The sequence below is a fragment of the Sorex fumeus genome, unplaced genomic scaffold (assembly GCF_029834395.1).
Source record: "Sorex fumeus unplaced genomic scaffold, SorFum_2.1 ptg000094l, whole genome shotgun sequence".
Classification (NCBI taxonomy): domain Eukaryota; kingdom Metazoa; phylum Chordata; class Mammalia; order Eulipotyphla; family Soricidae; genus Sorex; species Sorex fumeus.
The window spans coordinates 20,983,241-21,010,402 of NW_026606151.1; the positions used below are offsets into that span (position 1 = coordinate 20,983,241).

General features: G+C 44.4%; 2 protein-coding genes and 1 non-coding gene across 3 annotated transcripts in view; 2 read left to right on the forward strand and 1 right to left on the reverse strand.

The window, feature by feature from the left end:
• The window catches only part of LOC130040153 (uncharacterized), a 249,284-nt gene that overhangs the window by 95,280 nt on the left and 126,842 nt on the right, over window positions 1-27,162 (forward strand). The gene's annotated exons all lie outside the window — the stretch shown is intronic.
• On the reverse strand, window positions 2,679-20,486 carry ZNF184 (zinc finger protein 184). Its single transcript, XM_056132332.1, has 5 exons — window positions 20,383-20,486; window positions 12,235-12,293; window positions 6,352-6,478; window positions 5,746-5,841; window positions 2,679-5,141 (listed from the first exon to the last, which is right to left on the reverse strand). The coding sequence occupies exons 1-5, from the start codon at window positions 20,387-20,389 to the stop codon at window positions 3,154-3,156; spliced, it is 2,277 nt and encodes a 758-aa protein (XP_055988307.1). The 5' UTR covers window positions 20,390-20,486; the 3' UTR covers window positions 2,679-3,153.
• Window positions 10,340-10,401, forward strand: LOC130040532 (U7 small nuclear RNA). The gene has a single exon (XR_008795012.1). It is a non-coding gene; the product is annotated as a U7 small nuclear RNA (small nuclear RNA).

Genomic DNA, 27,162 nt, shown 5'->3' on the forward strand with positions numbered 1-27,162 from the left:
GTTACTGTGTCTGGCATATCGAATACGTCATGGGGAGCTTGCCAGGCTCTGCCGTGCGGGCAAGATACTCTCGGTAGCTTGCCGGGCTCTCTGAGAGGGGCAGAGGATCGAACTCGGGTCGGCCATGTTGGCCGCTTGTAAGGCGAACGCCCTACCCGCTGTGCTATCGCTCCAGCCCTAATACACAGAACAAATAGAAATATGGCTTGGGGGATGAAGCATACTGGCAGAGCATGTGCTTGCTATGAGGCTCTAGTTTTGACCCATGGTACCAAGACATTAACTATTTTCATTTCTCAAAAGGTAGAAATAGACTAAGAACAAAGTGGCTTTTGCATGAAAAAAGAGAGTAGTACTCTAGCACTGTCCTCACGTTGTTCATTAATTTGGCTTGAGCGGGCCCAGTAACGTCTCCATCATTGTGAGACTTGTTGTTACTGTGTTTGGCATATCAAATACATCACGGGCAGCTTGCCAGGCTCTGGCGTGCGGACGAGATACACTCGGTAGCTTGCTGGGCTCTCTGAGAAGGGTGGAGGAATCAAACTCAGGCTGGCCTGGCTGGCCATGTGCAAGGCAGTCGCCCTACCGCTGTGCTATCGCTCCAGGCCCTCCTAAGAGAGGTAAGTTTGTAATATGTTGGGTATGCCGGACAGAAGACCTGTAGCTGGGAAGAAGACTGCTTCAAGTCTGACAGCAGACTCTGTCCTTCATACTTAGATATGTTACTCCATCAACATGGAAGAATTAAAATGCTCTATCTGCAGAAGGTTAAATAAATAATGTTACATTTGTAGCTACTTGCAACAACATAGACTAATGTCATATACATTCTAAATAAAATTTTAAAAGTAGATATAAAAGTAAACTGCAACCAGATATCAAATACAGACCAAACAAATCTATGGAATTGTAACTCAGGCTAGGTATAACTATTTTTTTTCTTTTTGGGTCACACCTGGTGATGCACAGGGGTTACTCCTGGTACTGCACTCAGGAGCTACTCCTGGTGGTGCTCAGAGCACCATATGGGATGCTGGGAATTGAACCCGGGTGGGCCGCGTGCAAGGCAAACACCCTCCCTGCTGTGCTATCTCTCTAGCCCTAGTGATAACTTTTGAGGAAAAAGAAAGAGGTTGTAACTAGAAGAATACTGGTGATCCTCCATTTCTTCATCAGGGTCGTCGTATACAAATGCAGTCGACTTTGGACTTGTGTTCCTTTTCTTTGTTTAGTAAGTCTCAAAACTGAATAATTCCTTATCCCTTCTGTGAACCTGTTCCTTCCTTAGCATTCTGCACCTCAAAAATAGATCTCCATCAGAATTGAGGAATTTGCATGTGAACACAGAAACTTCTTCCTTTCCTTGTTCTGTGGGACTGGCTCAGTTCCCAACCAGTGTTTATCCTATAACCTGATATCCATTCCTCTCATCTAATTCCCACCACTAGAGATTGCTCCTTGTGGATTGGATAGTGTTAGTATGCCCAGAGTGGTGGCCCCAGGAAATGCCAAGACAGCATTCTATTGTGGATGTTTTAATTTATGAAAGAACATGGTCATGTTATTTCTTAAATTCTAGTTTCAACACTTCCTTTAGTTAAGGAGGTGACAAAACTCTACTACTAGTCACTGACATTTGAGCAAAAAGGACTATTGTTTTTTATTACTCTTGATAAAATGTGTGGAAGAATATATAGTTTGTTTTATATAAATAATGATCCTTTCTCTGCTACTTTCTGATCGCAGAGATTTCGTTCTTGAAGCTAGGCTGGGAAATCAACTTCTCTTAAAAGAACTGGCTCGATTACTTGATAATATCTGAAGAAAATATGTTCCTTCGTGACTAACCCTTATTTATTTCTGGCTTAAACATCAGCCTGACCAGGACTGGAACAAAAAGCCACAGAGGTTCTGGGTTTGCACCTTACCAGTGTCACTAAGTGTTATTTTCCTTTGATAGCAGATGTCCAAGGAAACGCAAATGAAATGACCACATCATTTTTTCCTTTTTGGGGGGAGGGGCACACTCAGCAGTGCTCAGGGGTTTCTCCTGGCTCTGCATTCAGGAATAACTCCTGATGGGACACGGGGAACCATATGGGGTACTGGGGATAGAACCCCAGTTGGCCATGTGTAAGGCAAGCACCCTACCTGCTGTACTATTGCTCTGCCTGGACCCCATCTTTTTTTTCTTTTTGGGCAATGCACAGGGGTTACTCCTGGCTCTGCACTCAGGAATCACTCCTGGCAGTGCTCAGGGGACCATATGGGATGCTGGAAATTGAACCCGGGTCGGCTGCATGCAAGGCAAACGCCCTACCCTCTGAGCTATCGTTCCAGCCTATTGACCCCACTGTTTTGACAAAGTCATATAATTTTTTCATGTTGGTGAGGAAACATATTGAACCTAATCTAATGAGGCTCAATTTCCTAATTTAATGTAGTTCTTTCTGAGATGCACACAGAAGTTTAGGAAACTACTGACACGTGGGTTGTACTCCCTAGGCCAACTGAATTAAAATCTGTGTGTGTAGTTTTAGCAGTAGAACTTTATAAAGCCTCTTAAGTGATTCCATTGTGCATCTAGGTTTAAGGTAAACCCTCAGATTTAAGGAACACTGTTCAAAATGCAGAGGTAGTTACAATAAATTCTTAGAAAATGTTAAGACATAATAGAAGAGAAAGGGTTTTAATATTTGTACTCAGTTAAGCCATATGTTAGCGAATCATTAATTTGGAGTGTGTTTGTTTTTTAAAATTAGGAACCAAGTACTTTACTTCAGTATTAGAACAGGAACATAATAGACAACCCCCATCCCACCTAGTTACTGAAGCATAGATGTTTCCTATGGGCAAAACATGCATGCACACTATAGATGCAACACAGCAAAATGCCAGTGTATAATAATCCTATTTGGAATATATTGTGAATATACAAAACTGAATATAAAACTCTAAACCTTTAAAATAATCTTCACTAAACCCTCATTTCACAGAGGAAATTGAAGCATAATTCTTGAGTTTTCCAATAGAACAAAATTATTTAACAGTGTAATTGAATTAGTTCAGCCCAGTGTACTTTCCGTTCCACACTATCAAAATGGAAAGCAGTTCCTCCACTCTGATTCTTCAGTACTTAAGAAAGACATATTAGAGTAATGTATCCCCTCCATTTAGGATGTTCTTAGAAAGCTCTGGATGCAGCCTCTGGTGTTTAGTGAGAGCAGATCGGTATCTGAAAGCTTTTCCACAATCACTACAGCCAAAAGGCTTCTCTCCTGAATGAATTCGCTGATGCTGAATGAGATAAGTGCTCTGGCTGAAAGTCTTCCTGCACTCAGTGCAGTTATAAGGTTTCTCTCCCGTGTGAGTGTTCTGATGTTCAGTCAGATGAGTACTTCGGCTGAATGTTTTGTCACACTCATCACATTTATAGGGTTTCTCTCCAGTGTGAATTCGCTGATGCTGCGTCAGATGGGAGCTCTGACTAAAAGTCTTCTCACACTTATTACACTGGAAGGGCTTTTCTTCTGTGTGAGTTTTTTGATGTTGAGCCAGAGATGAGCAGTGTCGAAAGGCTTTGCCACATTCGGCACATTCATACGGCTTTGCTCCTGTGTGGATTCTCTTATGTTGTGTCAGGTGTATGTTCTGATTGAAGGCTCTCCCGCATTCATTACACTTGTACGGTCTTTCTCCGGTATGTATTTTCCTGTGTTGAATAAGAGATGAGCTATAACTGAAGGTTTTCCCACATTCATGGCACTGGTAGGGCTTCTCACCGGTGTGAATTCTTTCATGCTTAGCCAGAGACGAACTCCGAATAAAGGCTTTCCCACATTCCTTACATTCATAGGCTTTCTCCTGGGAATGAGTTTTCTGGTGCTGGTTAAGGTTGGAGAGATAGCTGAAGGCCTTTCCACATTCACTGCACTCAAAAGGCTTTTCTCTGGTGTGAATTCTCCGGTGCTGTGTAAGGGACGAGCAGTAACTGAAGGCCTTTCCACACTCATTGCATTTGTAAGGCTTTTCTCCAGTGTGAATTTTTAGATGCTGGGCAAGGGATGACCAGTAACTAAAAGATTTTCCACATTCAGCACAATCGTAGGGTTTCTCCCCAGTGTGTGTTTTCTGATGTTGAGTGAGGTTCGAGTGCTGACTGAAGGCTTTCCCACACTCATTGCATTCATATGGTTTCTCACCAGTGTGAATCATGTGATGACGGATGAATGTTGAGGGCCCATTGAAGGCCTTCCCACATTCGTTACATTTATAGGTCTTTTCTCCAGTATGAATTTTTTGGTGTTGAGTGAGGTGTGTGCTCCTCGTGAATGTTTTATCACATTCTTCGCATTTGAAAGGCTTTTCTCCTGTATGAATTTTCTGGTGTTCCATGAAATGGCCTCGCTGGCTAAAGGCTTTTCCACACTCATTACAAGTGTATGGTTTCTCACCAGTATGAATTCTTTGATGCTGAACAAGGTGGGTTCTCTGACTAAAGGCTTTCCCGCATTCGTCACATTTATAGGGTTTTTCTCCTGTGTGAATTCTTTGATGTTGAATAAGAGATGGACCTTCAATGAAGCCTTTTCCACACTGATCACATTTATATGGTTTGTCTCCAGTATGAATTCTTTGGTGGTTTATCAGGTTTTCACTCCGGCTGAAGGCTTTTTCACACTCGTTGCATTTGTAGGGCTTTTCTCCAGTGTGTGTTCTCTGATGGCGAATAAGAGCTGAGCAGTAACTGAAAGCTTTCCCGCATTCATTGCACTTACAAGTTTTCTCTTTTTTAACTGGATTCTTTTTGACTCTGGTTTTAGTAGAGGTATTTTCTGCTGGTTTTTCTTGCTGTGTCCCAAGGTTTGAACTCATACTGATGCTGTTTTCAGGGTTATTTTCAGGGCCTCTTTCACAGGTGGACACTGTCATTTCTGTTGTTTTGACTTCCCTGGGCAGTGTCTGGGGGGTTTTCTGTTGCCTCTCTTGATTGCTGTCAGATTCCCAAGTAGCTAAGAAGTTGGAACAGCCAGGATCATCCCTTTTGGGTTTTTCTGCTATTGCCTCTGGAGATGTCTCTACTTCAGCAGTGTTGAGCTGTGGAACTGACACATTGTTTCCTGATCCTTTCTCCCAGTCTGGAAGAAAAAGAAAACATCAGTGTCTACTGAATGAAGAGGTGAGGGAAATCTGCTATTGTGGGAGCGACCTAATGAAACTAAATATAAAGCTGTTAGAACATTCTGGAAACTTTAAAAATTACCCTCTGATTTGGGGAGAAAGTTGGAAGTAGCGAAGGAGAATGATAATGGCTTTCCATTTCTCTACAGGGGATACTTCCTTTTTGTTTGGCTAGAGCTCTATAGGGTTACGGTACCGCCAGCGACTACATGTCATGTGAACATGCTGCAGCACCACAGCCTCCGCCAAAGTATCCCCTCCCAACTAATCCCCCTGGCCTCTCCCACCCTGCGCAAGTCAGGCCCAGGTCATAAACCAATTCTCAGGTTCTTTTCTCTTTGACCATTTGTGATTTCCATACTGTGTTTCTTTATATCCCACATAAGAGAGGTCATTCTCTCTCTGTCTAGTCTCTTTCTGGCTGACTTCATTCAGCACGATACCCTCCTTTTCCAGCCAGGAGATATTTTAAAGAGAAGCAAGCGTGTCTACATTCTGCATAGGAAATTTCCAGTCAGGCTTAATGTTAGGACACTCATCTGTGCGTTGCCCATTACGTACCTCCAAATGCAATCACTGGAAAGCTTGACTCCTCAATCCAAGGCTCTGTTCCTTGTTCTAACTGTGAAATCACATCAGGTTTGGAAACTTGGAGTCCTGTTCAGAGGGGCAGAAGAACACAGTCTCAGTAATGGGAAAATGCCATGTTAGAGTCTATTTTCTCTTTAGAGGAAAAAATGTGGGACAATTTTAACTTAAATGTTAAAAATTTCACATGGACTGGAGTAGTAATACAGTGGGCAGGGCACTTGCCTTATATACCTTATACACTGCTGACCAGGTCCAATTCCTGGTATCCCACATGATCTCCTGAGCCTACCAGCAGTGATCACTGAGTGCAGAGCCAGGAGTAAGCCCTGAATACTGCCTGGTGTAGCCCAGAAAGAAAACAATTTTTTTTTAAAATCATAAACAGGATTGTTAAAAATCCCAAGACAAAATCACAACAATTTGGGAACTTGACTAAGAAAAATCATTAGATCAAAGTGCTAATAGACTATAGTAATCATAACATATTTTTCAAAATTTAAGTATCTTTGAATCCTTAACTGAATAAGCATACAAGAATTTGCTACACTCCCAGATACTGAATTGAGAAGTCTTTACCTATAGAGACAAGGTGTGTATAATTTTCTAATGTCACATCTCTAAACAAATCTCTCTGTCCAGGATCCAACTGTTTCCATTCTTCCTGGGTAAAGTCCACTATTACATCCTTGAAGGTCACTGATCCCTGAAACACCAAACATATTTCTGCTCAGTCACAAAACATTTACCTAGAGAAGGGAAGAAGTTAGCAGTGCTAAAAGAAGTGAAACAAGCTTTGAGCTCTAAAAAGTGATTCTAATGTTTCCTCTGTTGTCAAAGAGATGTAAAATGGCATCACTCACAGATTTGAATATTCTAATAAGAATTGTTCAAGGTGGAGAAAAAAAAGTGTTCAGTATCGAGCTGGAGAGATAATACAGTGGGTGGCCTGTTTGCCCTGCATGTGGCCGACCCATTTTCAATCCCTGGCATCACAAACAGTTCCATGACCCGGGCCAGGAGTGATCCCAAGCATAGAACCAGAAGTAAGCCCTGAGCACAGCTGACTGTAACCCCAAGAAAAAAAAAACAACAAAAATTTCTGAAAAAAAAATCACTTGATCACTTGACGTCCCATTACTCATCAGTCTGCTCGAGCGGGCGCCAACAATGTCTCCATTCATTTTTGTCGCATGCTAGTGTAGCCCAATGCTGTCTGCTCATTCTAGGAACAGCTTCAAACCAATCATTCAGGGTCTTGAGGAAGAAGTCTGACCATCTCATAGGTGGGCAGCCACACGATCTTTTGACGTCCCGTGGAATTCAGTCGGTAATGACTCTAGTCCAAGGGTCGTCTCCAAATCTCATTACATGTCCAGCCCAACTGATTTTCGACACCTTGGCAAATGAGACAGCGTCCTTGATTTTTTTTTGGGGGGGTCACACCCAGCAATGCTCAGGGGTTATTCGTGGCTCTGCACTCAGGAATTATACCTGGTGGTGCTTGGGGTGCCATATGGGATGCTGGGGATCGAACCCAGGTCGACCGTGTGCAAGGCAAACACCCTACTCACTGTGCTATTGCTCCAACCCACATCCTTGATTCTTGACCGTCAACAGAGGCCGGAACTCTGATTCTTTCTCTCACTTGAGTGAAGCGTGATACTCCAAGCATAGCTCTTTCGATTCCTCTTTGGTAGACCTGAATAGCGTTCTCATCCTGTTTTCGTAGGGCCCAGGTCTCTGAGGCGTATGTTAATACAAGAAGAACAGTGGAATCAAAGAGATGTGTCTGGAGCTGGGGATTCTTCATCCTCTTAGCTATTTCTTCGATGCTCTTGAAGGTGTTCCAAGTGGCTCTCTTCGTCCTGCACAACTTGGGTGCCAGGTCATTCGTCATGTTGACTTCTCGACCTAGGTATACATAACCGTTGCATTCGGAGATGTTTGTCCTGTTGAGAGTGAATGGAACGTCAGGAACGAGACTGTTTCTCATAAACATTGTCTTTGTGTAGTCCAACCTTTCCACACTCACAGTCCAAGTCGGCCAGCATTTGTGCCGCTTGACGGATGTTTGGTGTTATTAGAATGATGTCATCAGCGAAGCGGAGGTGGTGTAGTTGCCGACCTTCTATCTTCACTCCTATTCCTTCCCATTCCAGTTGTCGCATGATGTTCTTGAGGGTGGCACTGAAGAGTTTCGGTGAAATGGTATCACCCTGCCGAACCCCTCTCTTGACATCAATGATTGCTTCTTTGTAGAATGGTGAGATCCTGGTAGTGAATCTGCAATACAGCTCACGGAGGATCCTGATGCATTGAGTATGAACGCCCTGTTTGGCCAGGGCTTCAATGACCGCTTCAGTCTCAACAGAATCAAAGGCCTTCTTTAAATCAATGAACATTAGACAGAACGGCATCTTGAACTCCTGAGAAACCTCAGTGAGCTTGGTGATCATTTGGATATGGCTGATTGTGCTGAATCCTTTTCAGAAACTGGCTTGCTCGCATGGTTGTCCTTCATCTAGTTTTCTGCCAGTCCTATTCAGGATGACTCAAGTGAACAGCTTGTAGATGACAGACAACAGGCAGATCAGGCGATAGTTGCCAATATTGTGGATGTCTCTCTTCTTGTACAGTAGTAGAGTCCTGCTGGTTTTCCATTGGGATGGAACCTTGCATTCAGACAGGTAGCGTGTGAAGAGCCAAGCCAGTGTACTGATGAGTACTGACGGCAGGTTCTTCAGGTGTTCAGGTCTGACCTGTCTTGGCCGGGTGCTGTTCACTTCTTTACCGATGAAATGGTGTGTCGGATTTTGGAAGGGAGAACGTTGGGAATGACATATCCATCCTGCGGAATTTGGTATGTGGGCAGGTGGACGTGGCTATCGGAGAGATCCGAGTAGAAGTCATGGATAATCATCTCCATTGTCCTTCTGGAAGATGTGATAGATCCATCAGGATGTTGGAGGGTAGTCATCTTGGTCTTGTTGGCAAAGGACAGGCGGGCACTGTGAATGCTTTTCTGAGCTTCTGCCGCACCTGCCAGAACTGCTGTTCTTCTCTCTTCTTGGTCTTCCTTTATCGCTTCTCTGCACTGCTTTGTGAGCTCGGACATTCGCTTGTGGTTGCCTGAGGCTTGCGCCAAGCCACGTTGGTGAATGAGCTCAAGAGTTTTCAAAGACAGGCGTCTTTTTGTGGCTCTCTCTCTCTCTCTCTCTCTCAGCATTCTTTGCACAATCATAGAGGTGCTGAACCAGTCGATCGTATTCCTCGTCGGTATTGTCAATGATGGCATCTTCCCTGTGCCAAAGAGCTCCCAGTTGGTGGTCGTTCTGGGAGTTCTCTTCTTAAACTTTGCAGCCCTTTCTCCCCGCTCTGTGAAGTAGAATTTTGCATGAAGGAGATGGTGGTCCAATCCCGTTTGGAATTTTGGGACAACAGCGACATGGGTCAGGCAAAACCATCGATTGAATATGATGTGGTCAATTTCATTGTGGAACTGTCCACCGGGAGGCTCCCATGTCCAACATTTAGATTCGGCCTTCTGGAATTGTGAGTTACCATGAATGGTCTTGGTCGACATGATGAACTCAGACAGTCTCTCACCCTGTTCGTTCCATTCTAGGCCATGGGTCCCAATGTGGAGTTCTTCAGCTGATCTTCTCGGTCCTATCTTGGCATTAAAATCACCGACGATGATCTTTAGAAGGTGTGGTCTTCTTTATAGAACTTCTCCAGTTCCATGTAGAACTTCTCAATTTCTCCTTCATCATAATTGGATGTTGGTGCATAGACAATGAAGATAGAAACAGCCAGCAGTGAGCCACATCTATTCAGTGTAATCGTCCAATTCAGGTTGTTAGGCATTTGAATGAATCAATGTTTATGGCCAAATTTGTATTGACAAGGACACCGAAACCTCCAACACCTCTTTTGTCGCATGTTCTGAGGCACAGTTCTTCTCCAGTGTCAAAAACAGCATGATGTGATTGATGCCTTCTTGTCTCAGTCAGACCAAAGATGCCATACTTGATCTTTTGTGCTTGCACCATCAGGTCCTCGATGGATTCATCCGATGCTAGCATACGTCCCTTGAAAGTACAGACAGTCATTTTTGTCCTCCTTCGTTTTGGCAGCCTAGTTTGGCTCTGAGATCTTATCAGCCTCTCCTTTCTCATCCTTCTCAATGCTGCCGTATTGGCGGCTCCTTCAGGATCAGGGGAATGAGACCCATTGTATTTACTGGTTTTGGCATGTCAAATACACCATGGATAGCTTGCCAGGCTCTGCCATGCGGGTGGGACACTCTCGGTAGCTTGCCAGGCTCTCAGAGGGATAGAGGCTTTTAGGGTGGCCTCTAATCGTCCTTGCAGGTGTTCCCATGGTTAAAACCATATTTAAACCCATCAAATATGGTGCGGTAATCTTATATTGAGTGTTTTATGATGTGTTACGCGGCCGCAAAGCGATTCAAAAAGCATCCTGGAGTGTGGGGGCGGCTGGGTAGTGGAGGTAGTGGAGGTAGTGGAGGTCTGCCAGGCTGCTGGGAGCAGGCAGAGGATCGAAGAGCTACAGCTCTTTTAGAATTTGTCTAGCAGGCTTTCTGGTGTCTACCAGAAAGCCCCCTCCTAACGCACACGGTTCCTAGCAATAGAGTCACTCAGTCTAACTGGGTGTAGTTTAGGGACATATACCCTGCGTTATGGGTACTCCGCCTACTCTATACAGTTAATGCATCTGGGAGCGTTTCGTCTCAGGAGTTGGGGAGCCGGGGTTATGACAAGGCGCTTCCGGCCAGAGCTGATGCAGCTTCCCTTTTGCCTCTGCTGGTCTGGCTGATCCTTTCTTCCTGATCATTTCTTCGGTGCCCCCACGTGTGCGGTGCAGCCTTTGTCACCCCCATGGCATCTGCCATGGTCCCTCCTGTGGCCCTGAGCACCAAGCAGACTAGGTGGTCCTGGCCGAGGTGATCCAGGCGTTCTCCATCCCAGAAAACGCCGTGTGCATGGACGAGGCCCGAGACAACGCGTGCAATGACATGGGCAAGATGCTGCAATTCGTGCTGTCAGTGGTCACACAGATCCAGCGGGAGGTCATCAAAGTGTAAGGTTTCAGCTGTGATGGGGAAGGTGTCCTTAAATTTGCCCGCTTGGTCAAGTCCTACGAAGCCCAGGACCCCGAGATTGCCAGCCTGTCGGGCAAGCCGAAAGCCCTATTCCTGCCACCCATGACGCTGCTGCCGCATTGGTCCACATGGGAGGGGAGGGGTGCATCGTGGCCGCCTCCTGAAAAAGCCGGCGCCATCCCCCCGCACTGAACAAAATATATGAAACAATAATTCCTAAAATCAAATTTTAAAAATGATACATGAAAATCTGGATATAGTTGCGGGATGAATCCTATTTCAGACAAATGAGGTGAAGCTCTTCATCTTACTGCCTTCAGTTTCCAGGCTGACATGCTGGGATAGGGAACCAGGACACTGCCTGGTAAGGTTCCTGAACTAAGAGAGAATGATGAGAGTTTGGGGAAATCAAGGTGACTGGAATTCCCAGGGAAATACTATAGGAGAGAAAACTATACAGGGAAAACAGTCAGAGTTAGAGGTTCCTCTTGAGTATTCTGGAAAGAACCAGTGAGCAGGTTTATGAAGACTGTGGCAGCCATGGAAAGTATCAGGGAACAGTAATGGTGCAAAAGGATTCAGAGAACAGTAATGGTGCTCGTGGCACTGGATTCAAGCCGAAATGGCTTGCACCTCAGTCACAGGGAATGAGTGACCTTAGACTGTCTATTCTGAACTCGCCTAACATCTCTGAGAGACTGTGTCTTGGAGAGCTAGCACCCAACAGGCCGGAACACGTGTTTCCATTATAGAAGGCCTGGGTCACATCACCAACACCACATCATTCCCCAAGCACTGAACTCAGAGTTGCCCCTCAGTATTGCTGGATGTTCCCCCCTCCAAGAATTTTTTTAAAATTAAGATCAGAAAGAATCCACAATTGCAGGTATTTTAACTGTTTCTGACAAAGGCTGAAGAGTCTATTATGGGACTTTTTTTAAAAAAAGGATTTAGAACCAAATAAGCTTAAATTTGGTGCCTGAATATAAGTCAAAGACTGATACCAAGTGACTGTTTCAAAAAAGCAGAAACAAAAACTACTTTAGTGGGCTGTGAGAGTGTTTAAGTAGTACAGCACATGCCTACATGTATGGGCCCTGAGTTCAGTCCATTCTGGCACTGCATAGCTCCTGAGTACCGCCAGTGGTGGGAAATAGTGAAGATATTTGTTAAGATGGAGAGCTGAGCTAGAGACTAGATGGTGGCCAGGCAGATGGGAACCCAGAATGTCACAATAAATTGCCAATACTACATTTCGCATGCACATGCCCAACAGCAAAACAATGCACAGTCCTAAACCAAGGACCAAAGTGGCATTCAAGAAACCAGCTTACCTGAAAACTGGCTGACTGGTGTCCCTCCTGGAGATGGGCTGACTTGGGAGAGGACAGATCTAGGGCAGGAATAAGAAACCATATGAATCTCATCCTAGGAAATCTGAGGAATCTACTTTTTTTATATGACAATACAAGGAATTAGGCCATTTGCTTTACTTTCAGAACCAAAGAAAAAAGAAACCAATGAATGAAGGCCCTGTGCTTTCATCAGTAGGCTCAGGATATGAAACACTACTTGAAGATTTATGGTACAGGGGCTAAGGCACTTGCCTTGCACATGGCGGATCCCAGTTCAATCTCTGGCACCGTATATGGCTCCTTGAGAACTACCAGAGATGATTCCTGAGCACTGCTGGGTGTGAATCCCACCCTCCCTCCACCAAAAAAAAAAAAAATTAAGATTCATAGTTTTTCTCCTACATACTTAAGAATTACATGAATCATACAACTCACTTTATGTTCCTCATTGTCATGTAAAATATTTCTGCCTTCTCTGCTACAAATAAAATATGAATAGATTACAAAAGACTTCACAAACCTTTCTTTGAAACTTTCTATTAGTGCTAAATAAATATCACAGTGACATTTCACTGATCCTACACGCCCACCAGAAAATTTAATTTAAGTAGACAGGGTCAATACCAACTGTTGGCAAGAATGTAGAGCAGTTGGGAGTTTCGTACACTGCTGTGGGGGTGTAAACTTACCAATAACTTAGGAAAATTATTTGGCAGTGTGCACCAAGACTAAACATATGCCCTTGTAGTGAATCAGCAGTTTCATTCCTCTGCATAACCACAGAAATAAGGTTTAGGACTGGGGTGACAGTTCAGTGAGTACGGCACTTGCCCTGAACTCAGCCGACTTGTGTTCGAGCCACATCATCTGTAGTCCCTGGAGCTCACTGGCAATGATCCCTGAGTGCAGAACCAGGAGTAAACCCTGAGTACTGCTGGGTGTTTCCCAAAAACCAAAAAATTTTTAAAAAGAAAAATGAGGCCTACATCCCCCCAAACACTTGTACAAGACTGTTCATAGGATCTGTATTAGTATCCCCAAACTGTCCCAGTGTCTGTCAGTGGGAAAATTAGATATTTATGACATTATCATACATGATATTTCCACAGAATTAGTATTACACAATATATATTAAAACTTGTCAAACATGAATGTTCCTCAAAAACTCTAGACCAAAAATGAAAATAAGCCAGACATGAAAGAATATCTTTTATCTGACTCCATTTATAGTGCATTCAGATCAGCAAAACTGACAGATTGGATGAAATTAGAATAGAAGCTGCCTATCTAGATGGTGACTGAAGGAGCAGACGCCTGAGAAAGACTCAGGAGCTTTAAAAACTTGATTCTGGGCAGTGATAGTGCAGTGGGTAGGGCGCTTGCCTTGCACACAGTCCACAGATGTGCAGGCAGAAGCGATCCCTGAGCACAGAGCCAGGAGTAAGCCCTGAACACTGCTGAGCCTGGACCAAAAAAGAAAACAAAATCTGATTCTTTGTGTGTGGAGTTACACTGTTACTTAATGTACCAAGGTAGAGTCCTAGGGTATACACTTAAAATCTGTGTACTTTATGTAACATATATATATATAATATATGTACTATCACTGTCCTGTTGTTCATCCATTTGCTTGAGCGGGCCCAGTAACATCTCCATCATGAGACTTGTTACTGTGTTTGGCATATCGAATACCTCATGGGGAGCTTGCTAGGCTTTGCCGTGTGAGCGAAATACTCTCAGTAGCTTGCCGGGCTCTCCAAGAGGGGCGGAGGAATTGAACCCGGGTCGCCCGGGTTGACCGCATGCAAGGCAAATGCCCTACCCGCTGTGCTATCTATCTCTCTCTCTCTCTCTCTCTCTCTCTCTCTCTATATATATATATATATATATATATATATATACTAATTTTATATATATAAACAACCTGGCAGGCTACCGAATGTAACCTGCCCACATGGCAGAGTCTGGCAAACTCCCCGTGGCGTACCCAATATGCCAAATACCAGTAACAATGAAGGGTCTCATTCTCCTAATCCTGAAAGAGCCTTGAATATGGCGCTTTTAAATATCTCAGGTCTAGGACGAAGGAGATGTTACTGGGGCCTGCTCGAGGCAATCGACAAACAACAGGGTGATCGTGATCATGATACAAATTTTACTCTTTTACTCTTAGGGAGATAATCTTTTCAGAATAATTTTTCTCATGAAAGCCTGGGAGAGGGAGGATTAAGGAAACTATTTTGACTTTATTTTGATGAGAAAACAGAAATCTGAAGGAAAAAATGAAGATGTTATCTTAGAGTTTTTAATAATAAAGGGAAATGTATATGAGCAGACATATATGTTAGACTTTAGGAAAATAGAATCAAGATAAATGTTTTAGGTAAGGTGCTTTTGATTTCAAATAACAGAAACCAACATAGAGGCTGGGGAGGTGGCTTAAAAAGCTAGGGTACATGCTTTGGGGTGGGGGTTTTGGTCCTTAGCAACACATGGTCCCCCAAGAACCACTGGAAGCAAGCGAAGCATAGCCCCAAAGCACCACCTGATGTGGACATCGCCACCTTCCCCCCCCCCCATAACTCAGGGATCATTCCTGGCAGTGTTGGGGAACAGGATTCGGTGCCACAATCGGCCTCATACAAGTAAGCACCTACATGTGGTACTTTCTCTCTGGCCCTTCAGTCATGACTCCTAAGATTTTAAGGGACCATAAAACAAAAAATGAACATAAAAGAAAAAACAAACTTTAGATAACCAAGAAACAAAAATCAAAGGATTGTAAGATTAATATAAACAAATGGAATACAGCAAATGGAATTAAATTTTTAAAAACAGTAATTTACCATAATTAATATTTACCATGATTACCACAAAAAAGGGGAATGAATCAGTAAATAAAACGACTAACAAAGACAAAAATGATTTCACTGGTAGACTCAAAACACTGCAATCGGAAACAACACCAGTTCTTCTTAAACTCTTCCAAAATATTGAAAAAGAGTGAAAACTCATAAACTCGTTTCCCAAGATCAGCATCATCCTGATACCAAAGCAAAATAAAGATACAAGCAAACTACAGGCCAATATCTCTGATAGATACAGATACAAAAATTCTAAAGAGAATATTAGCAAGCTAAATTCAGCAAGCTAAACCCAAAAGGATCCTATACCCAATAGGATTGTCTATGCCTATAAGTCTGCTTATACCAGACTCAAGAAGGCGTACATTATCATATTAATATATGATAAACATTCATCTCAACAGATGCAGAAAGGGCACACAGACAAAAATAGACAAAAACCCAAAGTAAACCCTTGAATAAATTAATACTGACAAAGGCACCAACAATACTCAAAGGGATAAAAAGTTAATTATATGCACAAGTATAAGACTCTTACTAGTCATAAAAATTAATGAAATGGATTAATATTCAAAATTGTAAAACTCCTGGGCTGGGGATAGGGCTCAGATAGAGCACATGCCTTGTGTGTGTGCATTCCTAGATTTGAGCCTTGGGCACTATGAAAGAACAAAACAAAACACTAAAGCCTATAAAACTCCTGAAGAAAAAGAGGAAAAAGCTCCCTGACACTGATTTTGATAATAATTATTTTTTTCAAAATAGTTGCAAAAGCACAAGCAATAAAAAGCAAAAATCAACCAGCTGCGCTACATCTAACTAAAAGGTCTGAAGAGCTTAAAAAAAGAGAAAGAAAAATGACATAACCTACAGAATGGGAGAAAATATTTGTAAATATGATAAGGAGTAACTTAATATTTAAAGAAACAAACAGATGGGCACAGGAACTGAAAGAAAAAGTCTTTCTAAAGACAGACAAACGGCCTTAGGTACATGTAAAAGTCCCCAACATCACTAATCAGATAAAAGCACACCCAAATGGTATCACCTCTCATACCAGTTAAAAGATTATCAAAAAGGGAAGTGTTGGTGAGGTTGTTGGACAAAGGAACTGCTGTTCACCGATGATGGGAATGTACATAAATTTATGCTACTAAGAAACTATATAGCACTGTAGCACTGTCCTCCCGTTGTTCGTCGATTTGCTCAAGCAGGCACCAGCAACATCTCCAGTGTGAGACTTGTTGTTACTGTTTTTGGCATATCGAATACACCATGGGGAGCTTACCAGGCTCTGTGTGCAGGCTGGATACTATCGGTAGCTTGCCTGGCTCTCCGAGAGGGATGGAGGAATCGAACCTGCTGTGCTATCGCTCCAGCCCAAGAAATTATATATACATACATTTTTTGTTTTGTTTTGGGGTCACACCCAGCAGTCCTCAGGGGTTATTTCTGGCAGTACTCAGGGAACCTTACGGGATGTCGGGGATCAAACCCAGTTTGGCTGTGTGAAGGGCAAACGCGCTACTTGCTATACTCTAGCTCTTGACCCAGCACATACACATTTATTAACTTGATGAATGGAAATAATTTAGGTTTGCATGGTTTGGCACTGTGACTAACACTGCAAAACAGTTACCTCTCTGAAATAGTGACTTAATTTTCTTTAGATACATAGCTGAAGCAGGACAGGGCAGTCATATAATAGTTTGATTTTAATTTGGGGAGAGGGGAGTCTCCCAACAATTCTCTGCCAGTCAGGCTAGCAGTTCAGTATCATGACTGATGCTATTCAAGCCCATGTAGTTCCAATGATTACCTGGGCCACACCTGAGAGCTTGGGAACCTCTGGGGCTGTACCCAGAGATGCTCAGAGGACCAGGGATTGACCCAGAGGGGGCTATTTGCAAGGCATGCACCTATAACCCTTAAGCTACCTCTTCGACCCTTTAATTTCTGTGTGTGGCATCAGGAATCAAACTCAGGGTCCATGGCTAAGCCACATCCCCATCCCTATTTTTAAATTTCTTAATTTCCATATTGTTGTCCCATAGTGGCTTTATAAATTTGCATTCCTAACACTGGGTGTTTGTGTTTATACATAACCGATTATTCAGTCATCTAAAGGAAATTCTATCATTTATGACAACATTGATGGTTCTGGAGACCAGTATGCTAAGCGCAGTAAGACAGAGAAAGACAGTTACAGAAAGATCTCACTTATATATTGAATTATAAAAGGTTGAGTGCTTAGAAACAATGAGTAGGATAGTCTTTTCCAGGAGGTAGGAAGGTACCCTGGGATCTAATGTACAACATGCTGGTTATTGTTAATTCTCTGTTACATACCTGAGAGTTGCTAAGAGAGTCAGTCTCAAGTGTTCTTCCATCCCTATACACATATCCAGCAAATATGTGAGGTGACATGTATTATTGTGAATCATTTTGAAATACGTACGTAGCCAGATCATCACGTTGGACAGCTTTACCGCCAGCAGAATTATTGGTTGATTGTATCTCAACAATTTTCCTTAGCAATTCTGCACATTCATATAGATCATGTTCCTACTTTCTATTTTGGGTGATATTGTGAGAGGATTACTTCGATTTGTTTCCATATGGCGCTTGGAGGCCGTGCTGGGTACATGCTGGCAGCCTGCTCTTCAGCCCTTGACCACCTCCCTGGCCCAGTAGTTGATCTGTTAAATTAAACTTTTGACTTTAAGGTAATAGTATATATGCAATTGTAAGGAATAAGATATTTTGTATCTTAAAGGGATGGAGCTATAGCACAGCAGGTAGAGCATTTGCCTTGCACACAACGCCCACTGGCCGAGGCGGCCAACCGCGGCCGACCTGAGTTCGATTCCTCCGTCCCGCTCTGAGAGCCCGGCAAGCTACCAAGCTACCCGTGACGTATTTAATATTGATATGCCAAACACAGTAACAAGAAGTCTCACAATGTTACTGGGCCCGCTTGAGCAAATCAGTGAACAACGGGAGGACAGCAAATCGATGAATAATGGGAGGACAGTGACAGTGAGAGTATCTTAAAAAGGATGAGAATTAAGATACTTTGTAAGAAATAAGATACTTCGTATTTTTTTTAAATGTAGGAGTACTGCTATTTATTCAGCCATTGATTAAGCTGATTGAATTGGGCATGAACTCCACCATACTTTGTATCTTAAACTGAAAAAAGAATTTACCAGGCAAAACCATGGTAAAGCATAAACCTACATAAATACTTTAATGTTAAGAACCCAGGGCCCAGAGACATGGTACAATGGGTAAGGCACTTGACTGATGGGGTGCGGTTCGATCCCTGTCACCCCGTATGTTCCCCCCAAGCCTACCAGGAGTGACTCTGAGCTCAGAGCCAGGACGAAGCCCTTAGCACAGCCCTCTGGCTCCAAAACAGAAACAAACAACCTCAGGCGCCTGAGTACAGGGGGAGGCATTTGTCCTGCATGGGGGTTTGATGTCCAGCATCCCATTTGGTCCCCTGAGTACTGCCAGGAGTAAAATCTGAGGGCAGACCCTGAAGTAAGCCCTGAACACAGCTGAAACAAACTGCAACACAAAACACACTAACAGAAAGAAACAAGACTCTTACACAGGGAGAGATATCTCAGTGGGTGGAGTGCATGCTTTGTAAGGCCAGGGTTCAATACCTGGCACATGTACCCCCCACACCACCAGGTATGCATGCCCTCTGCCCACCCCCTGCCAAAAAAAGAAAAAAAGATTAAGTGCCAGGGCCGTGGCTCAGCAGTACAGTGCATAAAATCGTATGCCTTCAATATCAAGGAGAAAACACAGTTTCAGGGGCCAGAAGGATAGTACAGCAGGTAGGGTGCTTGCTGGCACTTGGCCAACCAAAGTTCAGTCCCCGGCATCCCCCACAGTCCCTCAAGCACTCTAGGAGTGATCTCTGATTGCAGAGCCAGGAGTAACTCCTGAGCATTGCTGGCTGTGGTCAAAAAGCAAACACAAAACAGCACAGTTTCATTATGAAAGAAAAGAACAAATCTAGTTTACTGAAATTAATGTAAGATACACAGTTTAAAGTACAGTATTGGGGGCTGAAGAGGTAGTACGTGGGTGAAGGCTCTTGCAGGGCAATAGCACCACCAGGACCTAGAAGCACGGAGCCAGGAGCAACTTCCAAGCACGGCGGATGCGGCCCCAAAGCTCCTCGAAATAAAGTATAATATCATTGATTTTTTTTAAAAAGCAGATACCATCTGATACCGAGAAATAGAAGTATAACTTACATTTTTTAAGAGTACATCATAACTTTAGGCATTTTTCAAAGCACAACTATAGAACTGTGTAGTTTTTGGTCGTGCATTTTTGTTTTTTTTTTGGGGGCCACTCCCAGAGCTCAGAGGACCTGGTCCCCGCGCTGGTCAGGAGTCTAATCCCCTGAACTGTCTCCCCAGCCCCGAGGCAGTGAATTCTAAGAATATGCTGCCATGAGACAAGGAGATGCATTTCAGAACCCACCAAAGGAATGCAGGTTCTTTGGCTTAGAAAACAATATGTGAATAGGAGGGGTCCGAGCGATAGTACAGGGGAGGGCACTTGCCTTGCACCTGCTTCCGGTCCCCCAGCAGCACCAGGTCTAACGGAGTAACCCCTGAACATCACTGGTATAACCCCAAAACAAAAACTACAACAAAAATGATGACTACAAGCTATGATAATTTTTTTGGGGGGGGAGGGTGTACATCTGCCTGTGCTCAGGGGTCACTCCTGGCAGGGACGGAGGGGCCATAGCAGCTGTGCTATCCTGGGGGCGGGACCTCTAGGTTTAGCAGTGTAAGAGCTGTCTCTTGCTTTGGGGAACTAAGAATTAAGATCAGCACCAAAGTTATAAGGAACTAAACAGAGAGCAGACAAGGACATTGTGTACATCCAAAGTGGAGAGTTCATGCCACGCGTTTTTGGGAACAGGCTTTTGACAAAGAACCATTTAGATTTCAAAACTGATACTTATCTTAACCAGTATTTTCCCTCCCTGCATCATTATCGTTCCAATATTTTCTAAGCAGAAGGCATGTGGGAATCACAGACTTTGTGAATTTACTTTCTCTCCTGGATCCAGGAAATTTTTCCGGTAAGTTGAGAGTGCGTCTCCATGCTGTAACTCGGTTTCTTTTCCCCAACATAGGCACAGGGCTCCCTCCTTCCATCGTTCACCTGCCAGTCTGACTGTTCTTTTGCGCCGGCCGCCCCCTCTGCCCAGCCGACCCCCTACCTTCCATCTCAGTTCATGCCACGCCTCTGGAACCTGCACACTACGGGTCGCCCAGGCAACGTCCTTCCAGGCAGCTGGAACTTCGGTCTGAGTCTTGAGCGTCCAGTAAGGAACCTGCCACACGCTGCCGCTGGCCGCCCTAAAAGACATAGATGGGGTCAGTCGCATCTGTCACCCTATCACCGCTGAGTTTTGCATCACACCCTAGAGACCCAGGAAAGGCTCAGTGCTCCCAAGCTCCCGGCAGGCATCTGGCGTTTCCGCTGAACAAAATCTGAGTGGTGATGCAGTGCTCTGCTTCAGTCCCAGTTCAAAAGGCCGTGGATGCCCAGCCGAGGGTCCGGCCCGCAGCGCCCACGACCGGGCCATCACCTGCATGCGCCTGGGCCACGGGAAGACACACCTGTTGCGGTGCGGAGACTGGAAGGTGGACAAGGTGGACAGACGGGGCGGAGCGGCCGGGGCCCAGCCTCAGACGGGAACAAAAGAACAAAGCGCTCCCGGGGATCAGGGCGGATCCTCCCGGCACCGAGGAGGCTGGGGGGCGTCCCCTTCGAGGACTCCCCAGCTCCCTCCTGCAGAGGCCAGTTCCTACGTAGGCAGCAAGGTGACGTCACGCTGCCCGAAGGCCAGCGGTTGCCATGGTGATACCTGGGCTTCCCTCCCACCCCCGCGATCTGGAGCTCCCAGGCCCGGTCCGGAGGCGCTGGACAGTCACCGAACCTAGCGAAGGGAGCCAAAGCGTCCAGCCGTCCCCAGCGTCCAGCCCCTGTCACACCGACAGCAGCTTCAGCGGCCACTTCCGGTGGAGGAGCGGACCCCGCCCGCGCCCGGCGCTACGTCAAACCCCTCGGGCCTGGGACGCCGCCGGACTCCGTTTCCCAGAAGCCTCCGCATCCCCTGCCAGGCCCGCGGGCCTCCGCTCGGGAAGCGCTCGGGACCGGGATGGGACAAGCCTACCGCGGGATGGGGGCTTGTGTGACCCGGCGGACTGTAGGATGTCAGCGCACTGATAAGGCGCAGACGTGGCGTTTCGCGGTGCATGACTTGCCTTACTACCCTCCCCGCACTCTGCCTTTTGTTCCTTTAAAAAAGTCCGGTGACCGTTTGTTACATTGTCTTGATAATGCTCGGAATGGTCATGAGCCACAGTTTTGAAATGTCATATCGGATTCAGGATTGAGGTCGTCCATTGTGTGTGACTACGTCAGTTCATACGTAGTGCCCAATGGAAGCCGACGCTGGCCTGTCAGTTATCTGCTTTACTTCGAGAATCGAACAGAAGTCGGCAGGTTTTGTTTTAAAGCGTACGACCCCGACCCAGGCATTTTACTGTGCTGCGGTGTGTCCTTGGAGTTTGAATGGGGCGCTGGGCGGGGGAGGGTCGCAGGGGGTGGGGGGGAACTGGGTCTAGTCATGTGATGCTGTTGACTAATAAGACATTCTACTTGGAAATCTTGGCAGCAACGAGGATCGGAGAAACAAAAGAACAATTTTGAGTATCAAGAGCAGACTGCAGAAAAGATCTGTAGGCGCTAGAATACTTGCGGAAAACAGTTCGGTATGTCAAGATGTAGCCCGATTACAAAAAAAGCAAAGAGGCAAAAGGCTGAAATAAAAACACAGTAGATGCAAAGAGATAAAAAGCATTCTGCAAGTATATAAAATACAATGCTATAATTAAAGATATACTCCAGGAAGAAACTGTAGAAAGCAGATCAGTTTTCCGTTGGATATTCCCCTAAAGCTTCTCCACATTTCAAAAGAAGAATGAAATTTAAAGAAAGTGATAAGAATAGAAAGAGACCAATTAAATCAGCTGTTAGAGACCCTTAACTGGTAAAGTACATTTTTATTTGGGATCAAAGAATCAGTTTGTGAGCACAGCTTTGGGCACACAACCTCAAAATAGTGTCCAAATCGGAGTACGATTCTGAAGGAAAAGAGGAAGATGAAATAAATGGTGAAAACTGACTTTTAGAGTGACAGATTATTCTCTATAATTTGTTAGATTTTTTCTTTGTCAAAAATCCTTAATATCCACTTTTATGATTCAGATGACTTTGCAGACAATTGTTCCTTGATGGCTTCTTTTTTAGCCTTAGAAAAAGAAAAGAAAAAAAAAAGAAAGAGACGTTACTGGGGCCTGCTCGAGGCAATCGACGATTAACAGGATGATGAATGAATGAATGGCTTCTTTTTTGTTTGGGGGCCACACTTGGTGATACTCAGGGCTTACCCCTGGTTCTGCTCTCATTCCTGGGGGGAGGAGGATCATAATTACGTGCAGGAAATTGAACCTCAGTCGGCCACATGCAAGGCAAATGCTCTACTAAATGTACTGTCGCCCAGACCCCTGTTTTCTTTAAAAGTTGTTTTTTGGCCCCTTTGTCGTAGTTCTTTGTCATAGTTCAGAAGAGGCCAGTAACACAGTATCTCTGTAAAGGCCTCACAACTGCTGCTTTTTTTTTCTCTTTTCTTTTTGCACACACGGGATACACAGGGATTACTCCTGGCTCATGCACTCAGGAATTACCCCTGGCAGTGCTCGGGGGACCATATGAGATGCTGGGAATCGAACCCAGGTTGGCCACGTGCAAAGCAAAGTGGTAGCACCCGGGCTGTGCTACCGCTCCAGCCCCACAACTGCTGCTTTTCACACACTTAGTAAAGTAAAGTAAAAGTAAAGGCCCTCCCGTTGATCATCGATTTGCTCGAGCGGGCCCAGTAACGTCTCCATTGGAGACTTTGTTGTTACTGTGTCTGGCATATCGAATACTCTCGGTAGCTTGCTGGGCTCTCTGAGAGGGGCGGAGGAATCGAACTCGGGTCGATTGGCTGCGTGCAAGGCAGACGCCCTACCCGCTGTGCTATCGTTCCAGCCCCTGACGAGGTGGCCGAGTGGTTAAGGCGATGGACTGCTAATCCATTGTGCTTTGCACGCGTGGGTTCTCACACACTTAAAGAAATGTAAATTGAGTAACTTGTTCCAGGTCACTTAGCCACTAAATGAAGAAGCTAGACCTTGAATATAGTGATTTCTGCCCCATGTTCACATTTTTTTCTTAACTTTTTGAAACTGATATATTTGACATCGAACATTACAATAGTTTCAGAATGACTTTTATCTTTGTGTATATTACAGGGTAGTGCTCAGCACTGTAGTAGATCTAGCTGACAAATGTCCGTTAACACTGGTAAGTATGTAATTGGGTTATTTTGTGTATGTGACAAAAGCTCTTTTTTTCTTTTTTTTTTAAATAGGGGTCACATCAGTGCTCAGGGGACCATGCAGTGCCAAGAATCACACACAAAACTTAACACCAGTAAGATGTGCTTTGCCACTTAAGCCCTTCCCAACCTCCACGACTCCACATCCAAGTCTCACTTTTAATCTCTAACTCTGTCACTTTTAATCTCTAACTCTGATCTCTAATTAAGAGGTGAGCCATTTCCAGTGCCTTAGAAGGGACATATATCATTCACTCTTGGAGGAAGGATTAAATAGTACAGCCACTTTGGAAGACAGTTTGGTAAGTTTCTTACAGAACTAAATGCATTCTTACAATAAGATCCATGAACTGTTTCCATGTTACCCAAAAGACCAAATATCTACCACTACCCCAAAATAAACAATTGGTTAAGTACATCATTAAGAACATTCTGTGGGGCTGGAGCAATAGCACAGCGGCTAGGGCATTTGCCTTGCACGTGGCCAACCCAGGTTCGATTTCCAGCATCCCATATGCACCGCCAGGAGTGATTCCTGAGTGCATGAACCAGGAGTAACTCCTGTGCATCACTGGGTGTGACTCAAAAAACCAAAAAATAATAATAAAAAAAGAACATTCTGTGATGTTCTTTTATTTTGGTTTGGTGGCCAAACCCTGCAATGCTCAAGGCTTACTGCTGGCCTTGAGCTCAGGTGTCAGTTCCTAATAATTTGTTATTTGTGACCCTTCAAGAATGATTATTGTAACCTCAAAGATCTGGTTTCACTGCCAGTTGAAGAGGCCAGTCAATTGAGAGAAAAAGTGACCTAGTAAAGGAGCTTTATTAAGCAACATATTAGTAGGTTTGAAAAATAGTGGACCATGTCCTAGAACACCTGCATAGGTATGTACATAAGTATGTAGGAACCACACCTATCTAATCAAGGAGCACTGCAATTCAGCAGGGGAAATGACGGCCGAGGCTGGGTCACCTGGACTTACTACAAACACTGTACTCACCACGTCTGTAGATTGTTCCCTCTCGAATTCAGGATCCATGAATAACCTACCTGTGCCTGGTACAATAATAGAAGTTATTGAAGAAAACAGAAGACTTATCTTCATAAAACTTGGGTTGGCAAAGATTTCTTGTTTAATAAGCACAAAGAACTATAACTGTTGGATACCATTGGGTTGCCCTTGCTCCTCCCGCAGGGAGCTTTAAGGTTTATTGAGCCATTTCCACAACAGTGCCCCGAGGCACACCCAGTTCCATCAGGCACTAATAATCCTATATTGCTTTTCTCCTTCCTTTATGTCATTTGCATGGTTTATTTAGCAATGTTCTTTTTTGTATAGACACAGGAAGGCAGTACATGCTGTGCTTTGTAACGTGGGAGTTAATTGACTCCAAAATAATATGTACTCCTGGGCATCCATATTTACTTGAAGTGAGCCTCAGTTGCTCCTAGTTCCTAGCACTCTAAGAGCAGGGTGCCAACAAGGAACTGGATGGACCCAGGGCAAGCTGTGAGCTATAAACAGGCCAGGCCAAGTACCTTAATACTTAACTATAAGTTATGAGCATCATCATGGACAAACTCTGTCATGACCCAAAAAGAGGTCACGAGTAAGGACCCTGGTGGGATTAGGAAAGACTAATCTGGCCTGAGGACTATGGTCTGGAATATATAGCTAAAAGTCCTCAGGAAGAGCCAAACTTTAAGAACACAATCTTGGGGCTGGAGCGATAGCACAGTGGGTAGGGCATTTGCCTTGCACGTGACCGACCCAGGTTCGATTCCCAGCATCCCGTATGGTCCTCCAAGCACTGCCAGGAGTAACCCTGTGCATTGCCGGGTGTAACTCAGAAAGAAAAAAAAAAAAGAATACAATCTTACTGTGCTCATTTAAGTGACTAGAAATATCATAAGAAGTAAATTTACTCACAGATCACAGATCACAGATCATCCTGTTATTCGTCGATTGCCTCGAGCAGGCCCCAGTAACATCTCCTTCACCCTAGCCCTGAGATTATATTCAAGGCTCTTTTGGAGAATGAGACCCATTATTGTTACTGGTATTTGGCATATTGGGTACGACACAGGGAGTTTGCCAGACTCTGCCGTGTGGGCAGGTTACATTCGGGAGCCTGCCAGTTTGTCAAAAATCCCCAAGAACTGTCAGATATGTATGGCCCAAACCAAAAACAAAACAAACCCCTTCCAAAAAAAAAAAAAGAGTCACTAAGAGAGGAAAGGATTTTATTAACAAACAAACAAACAAAACACTGTCCTGTTGTTCATCAATTTGCTCGAGCGGGCCCAGTAACATCTCCATTTTTTTGAGACTTGTTGTTACTGTGTTTGGCATATTGAATACATCACGGGTAGCTTGCCAGGCTTTGCCGTGCGGGCAAGATTCTCTCAGTAGCTTGCCGGGCTCTCCTCTCTCCGAGAGGGGCGGAGGAATCGAACCCGGCTCGGCGGGCTAGCTGCACGCAAGGCAAACACCCTACCGCTGTGCTATCGCTCTACCCATTCACAACAATATAAAAGTACAAAATAACCGGAAGCAATTATAGTGAGAAGCATACAGAATGTATATGAAGAAAATCACAAACCTTAATAAAGTAACAAAATAGGAGACTAGCACCCAAGAATAGCTGAGATAAGTACCAGGAGGTTTACTCCATGGCTTGGAGGCCAGCCACACATGCTGGTAGCTCAGATAGAGAAGGGAGCACCAAATAAAGGGTGTTGGGAAGATCCTCCCAGGATGGGAGAAGCATGCTGAAAGTAGACTGTAGACCAAACATGATTGCCACTCAATGCCTCTCTTGCAAACCACAGGACCCAAAAGGAGAGAGAGAGAACAAAATGGAATGCCCTGCCACAGAGGCAGGGTGGGATGAGGGTGGGTGGGAGGGATACTGGGATTTGTGGTGGTGGAAAATGGGCACTGGTGGAGGGATGGGTACTCGATCATTGTATAACTGAAACCCAAGCACAAATTTGTAAGTCTACAACTGTACCTCATGGTGTTTCACTAATAAAAATTAAAAAAAAAAAAAACAGAGAGGTCAGCAAGATGTGTCAAGGTGCTTTGCATGGAGGAGGTCTGCGTTAGTCCCTGGCACCGCCTGGTCCCCGAACACTGCCAAAGACCCCTGAGCACAGAGTCCCGAGTAGCACCTGAACCTCTCCAGGTATGACTCAGAAACAACAGAAAAAAAAAAGAGGCGACTTTATTGATTGCTAAGACTGAATATAGTTAAAATGTCCATTTCTCTAAATGCTGTTATTTCATGAAATTCCAAGAAGTAAATTTACTGTGATGATAAAATGGATTACTAGCTGTGGAAAGGAGTCCTGCCCTTGAGTGGATTTCCTAGTAATCTGGAGTAATCTCCTCAAATGAGATTTTGTCCTTGAGTTAATCTCCTGAAGGTGGCAGTTGTCATGATTATTTTCAACCCCACCTTTGTATCCCCACCCTTCATGATTTCTATATAACTATGCTTTAAGGGGTAAGAGGGAATGAGTCGTTGAAGCCATAGTATGTTGGA

Bases quoted from the DNA above. Each gene is read 5' to 3' on its own strand.
- ZNF184 (XM_056132332.1), bottom strand. The intron at 6,479-12,234 runs GTAAGCTGGTTT...TTGGTGTTTCAG, and splicing joins ACCAGTCAGCCAGTTTTCAG to GGATCAGTGACCTTCAAGGA. The intron at 5,142-5,745 runs GTACGTAATGGG...TTTTTCTTCCAG, and splicing joins TCCAGTGATTGCATTTGGAG to ACTGGGAGAAAGGATCAGGA.